This window comes from Giraffa tippelskirchi, chromosome X (assembly GCF_054371585.1).
Source record: "Giraffa tippelskirchi isolate mGirTip1 chromosome X, T2T-mGirTip1v1.2.pri, whole genome shotgun sequence".
In the NCBI taxonomy this organism is placed as follows: Eukaryota; Metazoa; Chordata; class Mammalia; order Artiodactyla; family Giraffidae; genus Giraffa; species Giraffa tippelskirchi.
In genome coordinates, this window is record NC_137289.1 from 29,102,183 (window position 1) to 29,118,725 (window position 16,543).

At 40.4% G+C, this 16,543-nt stretch overlaps 1 protein-coding gene across 2 annotated transcripts in view; it reads right to left on the reverse strand.

Annotated features, from left to right (window-relative positions):
- Positions 1-16,543, reverse strand: part of GRIA3 (glutamate ionotropic receptor AMPA type subunit 3) — a 294,601-nt gene that overhangs the window by 5,632 nt on the left and 272,426 nt on the right. Inside the window, exons 13-14 of one of the 2 annotated variants that reach the window (XM_081567080.1) lie at positions 11,974-12,221; positions 11,294-11,408 (exon numbers count right to left, since the gene is read on the reverse strand). In XM_081567080.1, coding sequence (XP_081423206.1) covers positions 11,294-11,408; positions 11,974-12,221 — 363 coding nt within the window. The remainder of the gene's footprint in view (positions 1-11,293; positions 11,409-11,973; positions 12,222-16,543) is intronic. The other variant, XM_081567079.1, reaches the window with a different exon arrangement.

The following is a 16,543-nucleotide window of genomic DNA, read 5'->3' on the forward strand; positions in this document are numbered from 1 at the left end:
AAGCATTAATAGACATGATACATAAGAATAAAATCTTTGGAGGTTCCCTATAACTTTGAACTGTGTAAAGGGGTCCTGGGACAAAAAAGTACTGGTTTTAAAGGAGGGAAGGCTTTTCCCCTGCTGGGCCTATTCTGGGCTGCCACCCTCCACTCTTGTCAAAATCCAGGCTGAGCATTTAGCATCCAGGTCAGCCATCTGGCATCCTACTTTTCTGACAAGTGGCCTACCCCTGCCTTAGGCCATTGAGTGGCTCCCTCAGAATGGTTGGTAACTGCTCTCCACTACCATAGTCTGTCTAGTTACAGTGGAGGTTACCCGAGAGCATTGGTCCTCTATTAGGGGTAGTTTTGCCCTTTAGGAGACACTGGCAATGTCGAGTCATCTTTCATCATCACAACTGGGGAGGGAGGTGATACAGGCATCTAGTAGGTAGAGGCCAGTGATGCTGTTAAACACCCCACTATGTGCAGGACTGCCCCCACCACGAGGCCCCAGATGTCAATAGTGCTGCAGCTGGGAAACCCTGCCTTAGACAATCCAAACCTCATCTGATGCCCCAGGACTTTAGGGAAATCTGACAAATGATATATCCTTAGAAGTTTAGTCTTTGATTAGAAAAAAAAAATCACAGGGTTTATGAAATCTGGCAGGGAACCAATGTGCGTTTGGGAACTTCTAAATAAAAATGAAGGAGAAAAACAAACATTTTAAGCAGCAGCACAGCCAAGCAGCATAAAAGCTGTAATCAGAAATCACAGATAATACCACTTAACAAGGTTAGGATAGCTGCCAAGAAGAGAAAGTACTTTAAAGGCCAAATCTCCTGCAATTGTCTGTTGCTGCAGGGTGGAATAAATTCCCAAGATGGCAGAGAAAAACTGCTTCTATCCACATAATTTTCTCTGTTACTGTACCTTACTGGATGCATTGCCAAACTCAATCCAAATCAACCAAATGTATTGACATCCTCCTCCCAAAACACACATACACACACACAGACACATACAATTTGGTATTTTAAAGGAAGTAGAATTAGGTGGGCAATTGGTCACTTTAAATGTCACTTTCCTCTTGATGCCATTTTTGCTCCTGACACTAATATTTCCTCTCTCCCTCCTCATTTTCTATCTTACCTTATTATTTGTGCCCAGGCCTTGTGTTTTCCCCTAGACTATGCTGCTCAAGTGGAAAGACCATGGCTTATATATTTGTATTCCCCACTTAGAATAGCTCTCTCAAGAAATACTTGAATAGAAAATTCTTTTAGCATTTCGTTTTGTAGCCTAGCACTTGCTGCATAATAAAATTATTATTATTGGACAAGTTTAATAATCACTTTAAGGCAGATTCATGGCCTCTATAAGTCAAGCAATCGAGGCACAGGAAGGTTAAGTAATCTGCTCTAGCCTGCACAGCAAATTATTGGGCAGGCCAGAAGGCAAATTGATATCCATGCAACTCTGCACTGTACCTTCACCAATGCAACACACAAAAAAAGGGGTGGCTAGCCCGCATTGTTTTTGTTCTTAGAGCTTGGATGTTCATAATGAATTTTTTCTTTAGGGACTGTCAGGTTCCAAATAACTCTCAGCCTAGCAAGGGCAGATCCAGCAGCTGGGGCCTTTCACTGCTGTGGTGCGGTGGTGTATCTCCAGGGGAATGTCTCAGAGCTATGACTGCAGGCCCTTAACGGGTACCTAAGAGAATTAGAAGTCAGAAATATTTATTGTCCTCGCTTCAATAGAGAACGGAAAGAATTAAACAAAGTAGGTCAGATTCATATCATGGAAATTAGTTAGCCATTCTCCCCTCTGAAGGGCTTGCTGTGAATGTTTCCTGAGTGGAGTCCTCTTCAGGCAAAACCAAAACAAAACAGAAACACAGGTGGGAGAGCTTGGGAGAGAACAGGAGTGCTTTGTAATTTCAGGGGGTCTGGGAATACCCCCCCCCAAATATTTTCCTCACTGGTACCTGACATTCCCTCAAGGGAATTTCACATCTTTAAGCTGGAGGAAAGTTCCTTGTTAAAGTACAAAGCTTCATGAGAAATGGGAAAGGAAGCAGAGTGTAACTGTCTATAAACTCTAACACTTTGTTCTGTTTTGTTTAAATAATGGTCTGAGGGGTTGGGTGGAAGAAAGGGTGTAAACTCCTCCTATGGAAAGGCTGTAAATTGCACCTGTATCATAAAAATGTATGTGGATTATGGACCAGATGGAGGGGATAACAGCAAATGTAACCTAGATAGTTAATAGTATGTGAAGGAGCACTGACCTGAGACAGAATGATGGTTCTCCAGTGTGGGGAGCAGTCATGAAGTAGCATCAATTTTTTTTTTTTTTGAAATTGGAGTAGTAATGTAATTCATAATGCCTTGAAAATGAGTTCTATTTTTGAAGAATACATTACTGGCTGATACAAATTTCTGCTTATCTCTGCCATCCCCACCTGGCAACAATCAACAACAAAGCTCTGTGCTCATTAATCCAGGGCATCCAGCCCCGGGTGGCGGTTGTCTAGGTTCCCAGCTCATTTTTGGGAGCTATGAGCCAGCCATTGCAAAGTTCAATGACATCTTAGTGCTGGCCAATGTTACATATGCAGACAGTTTTAGGATAAGAGGAATAATTTTTTCTCCTGTGAAAGTAGAAACTGCTTATTTTTTTTTTAAACTAACTAAAATTTTTGATTTCAAAGGAACTGTCCAATTTATTTTTTAATTTTCATTTCAGGAAATACCTAAACTATGTAGATTTGAGCCATGTTGGATTCTTTTTTTATAAAGAAAGAAATGTGGAGAGAGTGATGTGAGGGTGCTGTTTTCCCACAGTGCAAAGAAGAAAAAATGGCCTCGTGAGTTAGTGACCAAGTTGATTCCTCCATATGGTATTCCTAGAAGGGTTGAGAGACAAGGTTTGTGCTATGGATATAGTTCTAGGCCTGAAAGATAGAGGAATCGAGGGTGTCATACGATTTATCTATTTGAGAGACTGTGCAATATATTCTAGTTTAAGTGGCTTCTCTTCTACTTTCTGAGCAGGGACACCTAAAGAGCAAATGTCTGTTTAATTAATTATACCAAGAGATTGTCAGTGGTGCCCTTAGGAGGGACAGATATATGTGTAAATACGTAGGTCATGGAGGGAAAGACAAGGAGATTATGGAGAAGTAAAAGAAATATATGAGCAAGGATGGTGTATTTGCAGCATTCATTACAAACTTGCTCTTAGAACACAATGTCTGAATGATGATAACAGAAACTTATCACAGCCTAAGCTGGAAGCCCTCCCCTCATGCTATGATTTATCCACAGCTCACTCCAAGTTACTGCATTTGCTTCTTGGTATCTAGTGATTTTTTGGAACAACTTCTAAAAATTATCTTTGGTCCAGTGGAGGGAGAAAAGCCATCTATCACTGGCTTTTCTACTGAAGATATTTCAGGTTTTCATGGTGACAGTTCACCTTTTCGAATTGCTCGCTTGTTTCCCTAGCCTTTTCTGGAGAACTCCTAGCATCATTCAGGAAACCATAGGCAGAAAGGCAGTTACAGACATCTCTGCCCAGGCAGGACTTGATCTATTAAGTTGAAGTCAATTGATGACCAACCAAGAGAAGATTCTTCATTGGATGAAAGGATATAGTCTAGAGTCCTTGATATTCTTTTCCATAGGTTACCTTGGGATATGTGTAGTGAAGGGATTTACCTCTCCATCTAGTAGCTGTTGGAGGCTATGCCCTAGACTACATTAGTATTCTGGAGCCCCTTTAAAGAAGCTCGATTTCTTTCTTTTCACAGGGGTTTCTGGATGCAGGATTCTAGGAGAATGAAGATTTAAGTTATTTTAATCTTTCTACCCTTGGAGAAAGCCTGAGCTTTCTCTACAACCTGGGAGCAGGCAGATATGACTGCTGGCGATACTGGACCCTGGCCACCCAAGTGACCCTCATTCCACGGGGGCAGCTACAATGATTTGCAGAGTTATGCAGTGTTTAGCTGCTAGACTCTCACTCTGAGACAGTATTTATATCATGTAGTTCACAAATGTAGCTTAAACCTGTTTAACTCCTCGCTAATGAGATCATAATTTAACATAAGTGCAAAGAGCAAATTCAATAATGCATGCCTATAACATTAGGAGGTGAAAGCTGTGAGCCATTTTATTAAGGGCCCAACAATGCTAGTGGTTGAAACCTATTGATGTGCTTCTGTGCTAGAGAAGCAGCCCCCAAAGTCACTTGGAGATATTTGGATAAAGCCAGGTCATTTCCAAATGATAACCTCTCAAATGCAAAGGGATAGACCCCTTGATTACAAGTTGTGAATTTCACTAATGGATTCTTGCCAAACTGGGCCTTGGTCCAATCTCTCCCTCTAGAACTAGAAACCTGAACAATTTATTGGTTGTGGACTATCTGACATAACCTAATTTGTCTGGGAAGACTTCATACTCAATTTGTCCCTGACAGGGAGAAGGGCCTGAGGGAAAGATGCTGAGCTTCTGGAGAAGCTAGTTTTGTTTAAAATATGGCCACAGATAATTTCCCAGGTACGTAATTGATACAAATCCCTTGAAAACCCTGTTTTGAGATCCATTAAACATTCAAACTATCACGTTTGGTTGGGTTTCACTACATGTAAGTGTCTTTTCTTTAGTTCATCCCCATGATACTGAGAAAGAGAGGTGTAGACTGAGAAGACAGATGGAGACAGATCTTTACCAGAAACTCACATAACAAGTGTTTCTGAAGACATCTAGCTCATTTTCCTGATTCTAGGCAAAATATTCATTGAGAGTTTAATCCAATGGGTGCCAGCATTCTACTTTTCTCCCAGTAGCCCTCCATTGACCATAACCCATAGAAAAACAATCAGTCTTAGCTTACATGCCAATAGATTGCAACAAATAGGGTCTACCTATCAGACCTGAAAGCTAACTTCTGGTTGCCATTCCAGGGTACACGCCACTCTTTTCAGCTTTCATCCACTTCTCTGCATTTCCAGCAGCAATGCTAGACAGGACATGCTAGCAGAGTCAGTCTTTCCCTCTCTTTTAAAAAAAATGTAATGGATGCTATTGTCTTAGATCTGTATTTTGAGAAATATTTGCTTCAAAGCCAGATGAAATTGAGCTTTATGGTGAATCTAGCACTTGGACCACCCTTTGCCACCTCTGACCAATAGGGATGTGCCTCATGTGCCAAGGGCCAAATGTTTTACCGCTCTCTAGAAAGTCAAAAGAGAATAGATTTCAATTGTCCTCTGTAAAAGAAATCTGCCCCCACCCTGTTCCACCAACCTCAATACCCACCCTCATTGAATGTGTTTTAATCATTTCATATCTTTTGTGTTTCTTGTTCAATCATTTCAAATCTTTCGCATTTCTTTTCCATGGCTGTCCTACCTTTCAGAGAGTGTAGTCCTATAATCTTCTCTCCAAATGAAAGGAAACCAAATGATTTGGTCTTAGTGGGGCAGAAAGAGCATAGACATATACCGTTTAACTCTGCCACTGCAGCGGCGTCTTTCTTCTTGGCAATTGTATAGTAGCATTCTTACCTTCAGGCTTTTCATTCCTGCTGCTCTTTCTGTAGCTCTGGTGTTGGACATTTGGTCATTATTTGTCAATAAGAAACACATTCATGCTATCAGGATAACACCAAAGGCAAATAATCACATCCTAATCATAGAAACCGTGTTAAGGCCACACAGTCAATTTCAAAAAACAATTCATTAAAATGGATTAATTTTTTAAAATATTTTCTTTCTGGATTACATTTTTTTTTTCCGGTGGTAGAACTTATTCTTTAACACCATCTGGTAAAAATCAATGGTTTTGGTAGTCACTGGATTGGTTCAGTTCTTAAGGCAAAAAGGTCCCTTGTTTGCAGCAGCCACTTGAAAGAAAGTGAGGGTTTGCTCTTGGGAAGAAGACCTGAGTAAGTTCAAGGAGCAAACTTAGTCACTATCAGGAAAGAAAACTGTCAGTTTCTTCATACTTCCAGGCGGCAGCACCAGCATAGAGACATGCAAACCAACGAAGAGTGTAATATACTCACCCTACTCCTTGATCCCAAACCAGTCTTGGTGACTCACAGGAACTTCTTCTAAGACTCGGGAAGTGCCATCGATCTGTAATGATTCTTGACTACACACATAAGAGTGTCAATAGAGAGTCACTGGGGTTCCAGCTTAACCCTGGGTATCCAAAATGTCTCCCTTTAGGGATAGCTCCTGCCAATAAAACGTCCATCTTATTGCAGGTAAAAGGCAGAGGCAGATTCACATCCATGACCCAAGGCCCAAGAATGTCAAACAATTCTGGGTGTGGAAGAGAAGTGGTTAAGAGACGGTGGCATAGGAGAGGAGAATTGTAGACAAACATGGAAGAAGAAATACACACAAAGCTGAGGATCTCATTTATGCATATAGGAAACACAGTATCACCTCATTTATCTATGTACCACTGAAGAGAAGCCAAGGGCATTTGGAAATCTACTGTCCTAAAGTATAACTTTTTATTACCTCTGAATAGGAGACTTGCTAAGCAAATGCATGGTTATGAAAAAATAAAAAAGATTGTGATAGGAGGAATATCTTTGAATTTCTTAAGAGAACAAACTCTTTTTAAGTACTTTAAGAGCACCCATGTGAAAGGACATATAACTAATTTTAATTGCAAGTCGTTTTTGGAATTTATTAAAACAAGTTCCCTAAGTTCTTTACTAGCATCTCATTGGTTAGTTTATTCTAGTCCTGATATATTTGTGAAGAAAATAAACTGCATTTCTCTATCAATACTCTATAAATCATAATGATCAGGTTAGGAAGATGCCCTGGAGAGGAAATGGCAATCTGCTCCAGTATTTTTGCCTGGAAAATTCCATGGACAGAGGATCCTGGTGGGCTACAGTTCATGGGGTCACATAATGCTTAGTTGCTCAGTTGTGTCCAACTCTTTGTGACTTAATGGAAGTTTAAGTTCATATCCCATCCTCATCCTTACTTGCCTATATGCCTTACAAGTTAAGGCAACTCTCACTGCAGTCAATTGGTTTAGAATGGTCTCATTTAAACATTCTGTTCCAGTGTTCCCCAAAGCACAAAAAATATGCTGATTTTTGTCTTGGAAAATATGGACACTGGAAGTTGATTTAAATCCCTGGATAGAACTAAAACCACTTCTAGGGTGAAGTGGGGTACGGTTTATAATGCCTTGTCAAGATCACAAATGGATTGTTTCATTGACCAGACCCCATCTAGTAAAATAAGGTTATGTGGGGAAGCTTAGGCTGGGTGCCCTTCACCCAAAATTAAGGGAATGAAACAGCATTGGTGCGGGCATCAGAAGAATTTGAAAGTTTGTGGGGACAAGCAGCTGAGGAGGGAGGTTGACGTGGTAATTCAGCAGCTAAATCCCCATTCTGCTGTGATTTATAGCAATAGACTTTCACTGGCTGTGTCACAAACCCCTGGTGATGGGGGTTTATCACTGAAACAACCCACTGGCTCTTAATTACTGCATTTGCACACACAATGTAATAAAGCGCTAACACAAAAGGGTGATTTGCAGGTTAAAAATTCCCAAACCACAGCTCTAATTTCCATGATCCTTGCCTGTACATTTATAGTTCATCAAGGAAGGATTGAGTCTGATTTTTTTCCACCCTATTAGCCCAGGTTTAGGAAACTGGTAAACCCAAGCTGTATTTTAATTCTAACCTGTAGATCTGGTGCAGAGGCTAACTGGTGACTGATCTTATCTTAATTTCTTGTATTTAGAGAATTAAAAAAAAATCTATTTCATCAGCCTAACTGTGTGTGCATTTAAGACAGCCTGATCACTGATTCTTTCTTCCAAAAAATAGTAACTTTTAGAGAATAGGCTTAAAATGTGTTATGTCTCATGTCAGAGGGGAAAAGTCAAGAATTTAATATAATTGCCCATTTATCATTATTTAAAGGTTGTGGGAGAGAGAAATAAATAATATATGTTTTTTTCCCTCTCCTGGCTTCAGAGATAATAGTTGTAAAAGTATTTTTGAAAAAGTAAAAGCACTTATAAATGTCAGGCTTTGTGATTATTGTCATTTTTAGAAATCAGTACTGAGGGCTGGAATGGCTTAAATATGCTATTTGTCTTGTAACCAAGGTAGTTGAGAATGAACTTGATTTTTATGGAAATAGATCATATGTAATCAGATTTGCATTGCTCATTGGATGGGTAGATGTGATAAATTGCTGTCTGCAATATTATCACAAGAGGTGACCCTGAAAGTCAGCAGAGATTTGTGACAGCATTAGCTGTGTGACCTTCTCAAAGTCACCACCATCTCTGGGTCTCACTTTCTCTATGAAATGATGGTGTATTTGTCAATTGTCATGTTAACTGGGGATGGAATACAATAAAGAAATGTAATTCTCAAGCCATTTTACTAATACAGTTAAAACTCACTGATTTGAACAGAGGAGAAGGATTATCTGAAGGAGAAAGTCCTGAATTACAAAATAGGTTTGAAGAATGACAGTTTCATTTCTTAAAGTCTGTTTTGTAATTCAAACTCACTATAAAACATTGCCTTAGTGAAGGTCCTCGTGAGAACTAATTTAGCAGATAAATTTGTAATGAATATGATTATATCTCAAAAAACGCTTCCAACATTTGAAACAGGTTTGTTCTCTTAAGGAAAAATTCAACTGACAATCGAGTCTAAACTCTTCATTTGCTTAACAAACCTCTCTTGGCCTCATCCCTGATAAAGTTAGACTGTAGATTGGTCCCTGTAGACTGGTATCTGTCCAATTTATCACAAATTATAAATTAGAGGGCTCCAAATTAATGAGGTTTCACTGCCTTTTCTACCTTCTTCTCCATTGATTTGTTTTTGGCATCACCACTAAATAGTGGTAACACTGATTTAAGTTCATCTCTTGCCCCTTCTCTTGCTCACTCTCAGAAAACAGCAGGTAGCAAGAAGGAAGAAGTTAAAGGCAAGCTCCTTGGTCATCCAGAAACGGAATAAGCAATCATTGGATACGCAGCACTGATCACACTATTATCCATAGTTGAGAAAGGGTCGACTTATTTCAAAAAGTTGTCTGGAGGAATGAGCAAAGGAAGTGATTTGAAAGATGAGTGGCAGGTAGCACTATGGTCAAAGAAGTTGGCAACATTTAGCATCTACTGAAATATTTTTCTATTTGCATGCCAAAAATCAGATAATCTGGAAATTGTGGGGCTGGCAACAAAGTTACTTGATAATTTTGCAGCAGTATCAGCTGAGGCAATATCTGGGTGAAAAGTAAAAATTCAGCCAGATGCGTGCAGATCTTTTTGTTTATGTAACATCAAACATCTGGTTATTTGAAAACTTCTGGGCACTTGGCATCATGTGGATGTTTTAGAGTCATCTTGATACAGTCCATGGCGCCTTTTTAACCATGCTGAGTATGAAGGATGAATTCGTGACAGCCATGTATCCAATCCAGCTCAATTTTCACTCTGAAACTCACTTGAACGGTATAATTAGGTTCTCCGTGGCCTGATAATAATATGAGAAAAAAGACCAGGAAGAAAGTGCTAAGTAGTCTAGGCATCAGGTGAGCCATTGCCAAACTCGAATGAGCCAAGTCAATGGCATTAGTTCACACTGGTAGGAAAGGAAGTTAGCGCTTTTTGACACATAGTAAAACCTTGATTAATTGGAATCCATAAGGGATGAATGGAATTTTCAATAAGAATACTCATTTTGTTTCATTCTTGGCTAATAATACTTTTTTTCCCCCTCAAAATGCTTGTATCCACTTTCTTGCCTCAGGCAAGCAGCCTCTAAAGTTTGAGGGTCAATCCAGATGGAGAGAAGATATAGGAGACAGAGCTGAGCGTGACCCAACCATAGGTCATCTCTTGGCAAGTGATTTAAAAAAAAAATCAATTCCTTGCAGTCTTCTTTTTTGGTACTATTGCTGCTTTCTCGTCAATGTGGAACTGTGAGGGGGGACAGTTCAGAGAGCTGGGGTACTGGTTAGGTGAGTTCTGGTTAATCAAGGTTTTACCTTGCCCATGCTTGGTAAGATTATGTCCTGAAGAAAGTTGTTTTTTAAATTTATTTCTTGGAAAGTGCTCTGTGTTTCCAAACCCATATTATATTGCAGACTGGCAAACTAACTTTTCCGTCAGCATCCTGAGGAGTGGAGAGAGAAAGAGAGGAGCAGAGGTGTAACCATTGTCTCTGAAGGAGAAATGTTTTGGCTCCCCTGTCTGTTGGTCTGTGATTGGGAAACACTATTCTTCACCTTAAGATGCCCATGGTATCTTGGTTGTACAAGAGTTGATCTTACATGCTTCAATATCATTCTCATGCCCTTTAGGCCATGGAGGATGCTGTTTTCAGGTCCTCTCCTGTACTTACCCAACATGTCTTCCATCATTGTATTGCGGCTTCTGAGCTTGCCCCTATTTCTTGTTGCTTGGTTGAAGGCTATTCATTTGTTCTAGCCCCGAGAGCATTAAGGAGCCAAAGGAATGCCAAGTAAGATGGGTTTTCTCACGACGGCAGCCTGGATAACAATTAGACCTACCTGAACCAAGAACATGGCTAAGGAGAAGCCAAATCAGGGATTTATACACAGAGAGTATCATTTAGGCGACGCGCTTGTTTAAATATACTGAATACCTTGGCAAAGTCTATATATGTGGTGGCCTATTGAAGAAAGACCCCATTTAACTTGAAACCGAGCTTGTTCTTTGGCTTTCAAGTTGAGTGGGGCCAGCTTAAATAGGCTATCACATATTGAGAACATCTCATCACTCATACACATGATTGAAGAAACCAGCTCTAATCAGGCAACCAACCACTGAGCAACCATCATGCCTGAGGGTGGGGGCGGGGAGGCTGTTACCTGACTTTTCAGTAGATAGATTTGATTCCTCACAGCACTCATCTGAGGCGGGTGGGGACAGTCTTAAGAAAAGCCTCAGGCTTGTGAAAGCCTAGGGCATTGAGACCTGCACACTGGCCTTCTTAAGGCAGGCGGTCTGGCGTGTGAGGGGAGGGGCAGGGTGTGGATGGGGAGCCTCTGTCTGGGAGTTTAAGAAGGGACCCAAGTTAGATCAAAAGTGCGGGCGGCGCCCTGAAGTCTTTCTAGTTCCCAAAGCTGCCAGGCAGGGGAATAACCTGGTCATTCCACTTTCTGTGTGAGTCTTGTGCTCTTTCCTCAATAAGAAGCTAACAGTCTTGCCGATTACTCGTCACTAAGGGTACCCGGTTGTGGTGACATTGAGGCTGACCTTGGAGTCACCGCCCCCGCTGCCGCACTCTCCTTTGTCGTACCACCATTTGTTTTTCAATTTGTCCAAGAGGCCTTGCTCATTCAGTTTTAATACTGCCAGGTTAACAGCATTTCTTGAAACGATAAAACAATAACTTGTAAGAAAATGCACAAATGCTTAGGAAATCGTTAACGTATAAAAAGGAGCACAAGAGGACAAATTGGCTAAATTTCACAGAACGTGGAGCTATAAAAATGTCTGTACAGCAAATACAGGGTTAAATATTGGAAGGTGGCATATGGAGGATAACATTTGCTCAAAAACTGAAGTGTGCGGGATGGGGAAATTGTCTTTGAGAAAAAAAGTAACAAGAACACCACATCCATGCAATTAACATTCGTCACATATGGCACCATAACTTGGCTTTTACCATTTAAATTGAAAAAGCCGTTGAACTGTAAAATTAAAACAGCAACAAACAGTCAGAGAGGACCACACAGAGAGAGAACATTAAAAAAAATGGATGCATTAAATAGATGAAACCATAATTTACCGTCTTATTTAACTCCATGGAATATTGTAGGTTTTAAACTTTTAAAAGTTACCTCAAAATCCACAAGAAAGAAAACGACAACAAAATGCATCAGGGTAGGTGGAATACTATAACAACACGGATATTGTTATATTATTCCACCCACCTTAATGCTGAGCCTTTAGGGGTTGCCACACCATAGCCTTTGGAATCCAGATTTCCACCAACTTTCATCGTATCACACGGTTTTCTCTGCTCAATGTACTCATTCATGGTTGACTCCAGCAGGAAGGCGAACTTTCCCTTGGACTTCCGCACTCGGGCCACCCCGTCTGCCGTTGTTTTGGTAAACACAGATGGCTCTGCTGACTTCATGTAAGACCACATTTTTTCATAGACAGCAATTTTGGATCTCTGCAACAGAGGTAAGAATTCTTAGAACTACCAGATCTTGAAACTAGAAGAGGCAGTGGTTTTCCAAAATGTTTTGATGGCCATCTACGGAAAGAAAAGCAGGTTATGCTGCAACCCAGTAAGTACATTCATACACATGTTCCAGAGTAGGTTTTTCCAAAATCACATTCATCTTTGCTATGTGTGCTGCTCTCTGATATTTTCTATTTTGTTTGAATTCACTTAGAAAAATGTTGGTCAGGACCCACTAAATTGATTTTATGGCTCCAATAATGGCTTGCAATCTACTTGGAAAAACACTCTCTTAGTCCCATCTTCGTCTCAATTCAGAAATCACCCTACAGTATACTGCTAGGTGATTACCCTTTACCTGCCTGAAAAAAAGAGGCCATTGGAAGAGAGTGTACAATCATTTTTGTTAGTCTACTCCAGCATGGGGCATTAATTATTGCAAGAAAGTACTTCCTTATTCTGAGCTGCAATTTGTTTCTCTAAGACTCCCACCCTTGACTACTATCCTCTAGAGCTATGCAAAGCAATTCTGTTCCTTCTTCTACATGATGGTCCTTCAGATATTGCAAAGTTGTTATTATGGCCCCTCTTCATCAGTTAAACTCCACTGATATCTAATATTGTTTCCAGAACCCTCACAATTTTGAGCTTTCTCCCACTGGATTCTAGCTAGTGATGTTTCTCTTGAATTGGAGTGTCTAGAAATCAAACATATATGACAAGGACAGAGTGAAGAGAAAAACTGCTTCCTGTCATTGAAGCATTATTTTCTATCAACACCGTTTGAGCTTTAAAAAAATTTATTTAGTCTTTCATCCATCCTTTCAACAAACACTCATTGGGCACCTGCTGTATACAAAACACTCTGCTGGGGGTGTGAAGAATTTGAGAATCCCTCCCTCAACTCAGGTTGAGGTCAACCCCTTCCCTAAACCATTAGTTCTTTCTAACATGCCAAGTTTCCCTCATCTTTAGCTTTTTGAAGTTAATTCCATTAAATTTCATCTTAATTCAGGTGGTCCTTAGAACATGGACTAACTACTTACAGCTCTACATTAAGCATTCTGGAGAATATAAAGGAAGCATGGTCTCAGTGACCCCATGACTTACAATTGAGTTGGGAGCTAGATCCTGAGACATGAAGACACTTAGAGAAACATTCAAAAGAATCTTTGACCAGAAGTGCAATAACATGGTAGAAACTATAAATGTATGCCATGTTTTCAAGTGTGCTTTTACGGGGTTTTCTGGCCCCTACCTCAGGTTTTTGGATTGTTTATTTAGCTTCTCTTCTCTGGACTTTGGCCAGTTGTACTGTATCTTTCCTGAGGCTTGCTTGGATCTGCTCAAAGAATTCCAAAATTATTTGAACTCCCAGAACTATCACCATGGAATAAAACATTGTGTTTATGGCAATCAGCTCTTCATTGAGGCCCTCACTGAGTCACTGAAACTATTCATTGAGATGAAATATGCCTGCTTTGCATAAAGAACAGGAAAAAATATTCAATGTGGCTGAAGTGGAATGAACAAAAGGGAGAATGGGAGAAAAGAGCTTAGAAGGATAATCAGAAGTCAGATCTTGTAGGGCTCTGTGGGTCATGGTAAAAAGTTTGGATTTGTTCTATATGTGATAGGATACTATTGGAGGATTCTGAGGAGGGATGTGATAAGATCAGATTTAAAATTTTAAAGCAGTACTCTAGCTGCTGTATGGAGACTAGACTATGAGGTGGACCAGAATGGAAGCAAGGAGATCAGTTAGGAGGCTTTTCTAATGATCCAGTGGAGGGATAGTTGTGACTTGGACAAGGCCAGGAACAATGGAGGTAGAGGAAAAAGGCTGGATTCAAGACATGTTTGGAGGAGACAGCAAACAAGCCTTGCTGAGGAACATCTTCACCTGACGGGCCTAGAGACACTTTCAGATTAAGTATTTCCAAACTGCACATAGTCTTCCTTGTACAGCCTGGCTCTCCTAAATTCATCAGCAAACTTCTTAACATCCAAGCTAGAAGGTTTGGTTTTTATTCCTTCTTCAGCCTCTCATTATGCTATGTTTATTCTAACGTAGAAATGCCTGTAGGATCTGTCCTTCTGTCTCCTTTCCATTCTCATTAGCGTTGTTGCCCTGGGGCAGGCTCTCCTCAGTTTTTGGTCTAGGCTACATGGCCTCCTAACTGGTCTCCCAAGTCTCATCTTCCCCTTCCATTTATCCTCCAGTGATCCTTCCAAAATGTAAATCTGATCAAGTTACTTCATTCTTTAAAATTCTCTGATAGTTCCCTAATACCTGAGGCCAAAATCCTCTAACATATGATATTCAAGAGTTTTTATGGTCTTGACTACTCTTCTCTTCTAGGAGCTGGTCACAATGGACTTCTCACTCTTCACTGAAATATGCCACACATTTGCATATCTTCTGCCTCTGGTTACGCTTTGGCTTCTGCCTGATTAGCTCTATTCATCCTACAAGATACAGAGTGAATAGCATGTCTTCTGTGAAATTTTTCTTGACTCTCCTCTGTTCCCACAGAAGTGATTCCTCAGCTGTTTTCCCATTCTAATGATCCAGGGGAGGGATAGTTGTGACTTGGATGAGGCTGGGCTCGTATGTTTGCTATAGAGCTTTTACTAAATTGCATTAAGGTGAATTGGCTATGGTCTGTCTTCCCCGTGTTGCTGGGTGATATTGATGACAAGTCCATGTTTGGTTCATTTTGGTAGCCCTGTTGGAGGCCAGCACGATGTCTGATGAATGGTAGGCACTCAAGATATATTTAATAACTGAACCTTAGGCTTGACCAGGGTGAAAACCAGATTCTTGGTCAAAGATGTCAGAATGTTGGTGAATATGACTACCAACACTAACTTTACAGCACTGTAGAACTCTAGAGCTGAAGTTACCCTAAAGATCTCTGGATCTTTCTCAACCAAACCATTCAGAATATATGTTTTATAATCTGCAGTTTGTCATTTGGTTTTTTGCCCCTTAGCCTGCCTTTGATGTCCACACCAATAACTTTCCTCCTAATAATCGAGACCTTCTAAAATTGAAATCCCATCCATTGACGTTTATGCTTATTTTATATCACATTATCCTCATCGGATACATGAAACAATTTCTAAGCATCATAATGAAATATTCTCAATGGCTTTATTTTATTTCAGTGGGAATTTCCTAGACAATTGCCCAAACACTTTTTAACAGTAGTAAATAATTTAGATGCACAGAAAGATATAAAAAGTTCTGTAAGAACACCTGGGTACCTGACACAAAACTTAAGAAGGAAAATATTATGAAGTAGTTGAAATCTGCCTATGTATCCCTCCCTAACTGCATAGGCCAAAAGTAACCTCTATACTAAATCTTGTCTTTATCATTCCCTTGCATCTCTTTATACTTTTTCTCCTTTGTAATGGCTGCATAGTGTTTTAATCTATGAATGTGTCATACTTTATTTACCCAATCCCCTATTGAAGGACTCTTGAGCCAGTTCCAGTTTTTTTGCTATTACAGACAACACTGTGGTGGGTATGTATCTTTGTTCACTTACAAACAGGTATTTTGTATTGGCCCAATCAAATTTGAATAAAAGGGAGAGGGGTTAGAACAATTCAGTTCAGTTCAGTTCAGTTCAGTCGCTCAGTCGTGTCCGACTCTTTGCGACCCCATGAATTGCAGCACACCAGGCCTCTCTGTCCATCACCAACTCCCAGAGTCTACCCAAACCCATGTCCATCGAGTCGGTGATGCCATCCAACCATCTCATCCTCTGTCGTCCCCTTCTCCTCCCGCCCCCAATCCTACCCAATTAGTCTCTTTTATTTTTATTGGAGTATAGTTGCTTTACAATGCTGTGTTCATTTCTGCTGTACAGCAAAGTCAATCAGCTACACGTATATACATATATAGTGGTATAGAATCTGCCTGCCAGTGCAAGAGATGCAACAGACGTGGGTTCAATCCCTGGGTGGGGAAGACCCTCTGGAGAAGGAAATGGCAACCCACTCCAGTATTCTCGCCTGGATAATCCCACGGACAGAGGAACCTGGTGGGCTACAGTCCATGGGGTCACAGTCAGACATGACTGAGCGGCTAAGCATGCATGCATACATATATCTCCTCTTTTTTGGATTTCTTTCCCATTCAGGTCACCACAGAGCACTGAGTAGAGTTTCCTGAGCTTATATAGTAGGTTCTCATTAGTTATCTATTTTATGCATAGTTTCGATAGTGTATATGTGTCAATCCCAATCTCCTTACACAATTTGCAAATAGGCCATTGCTTCCAAAGATAAATGTTTAA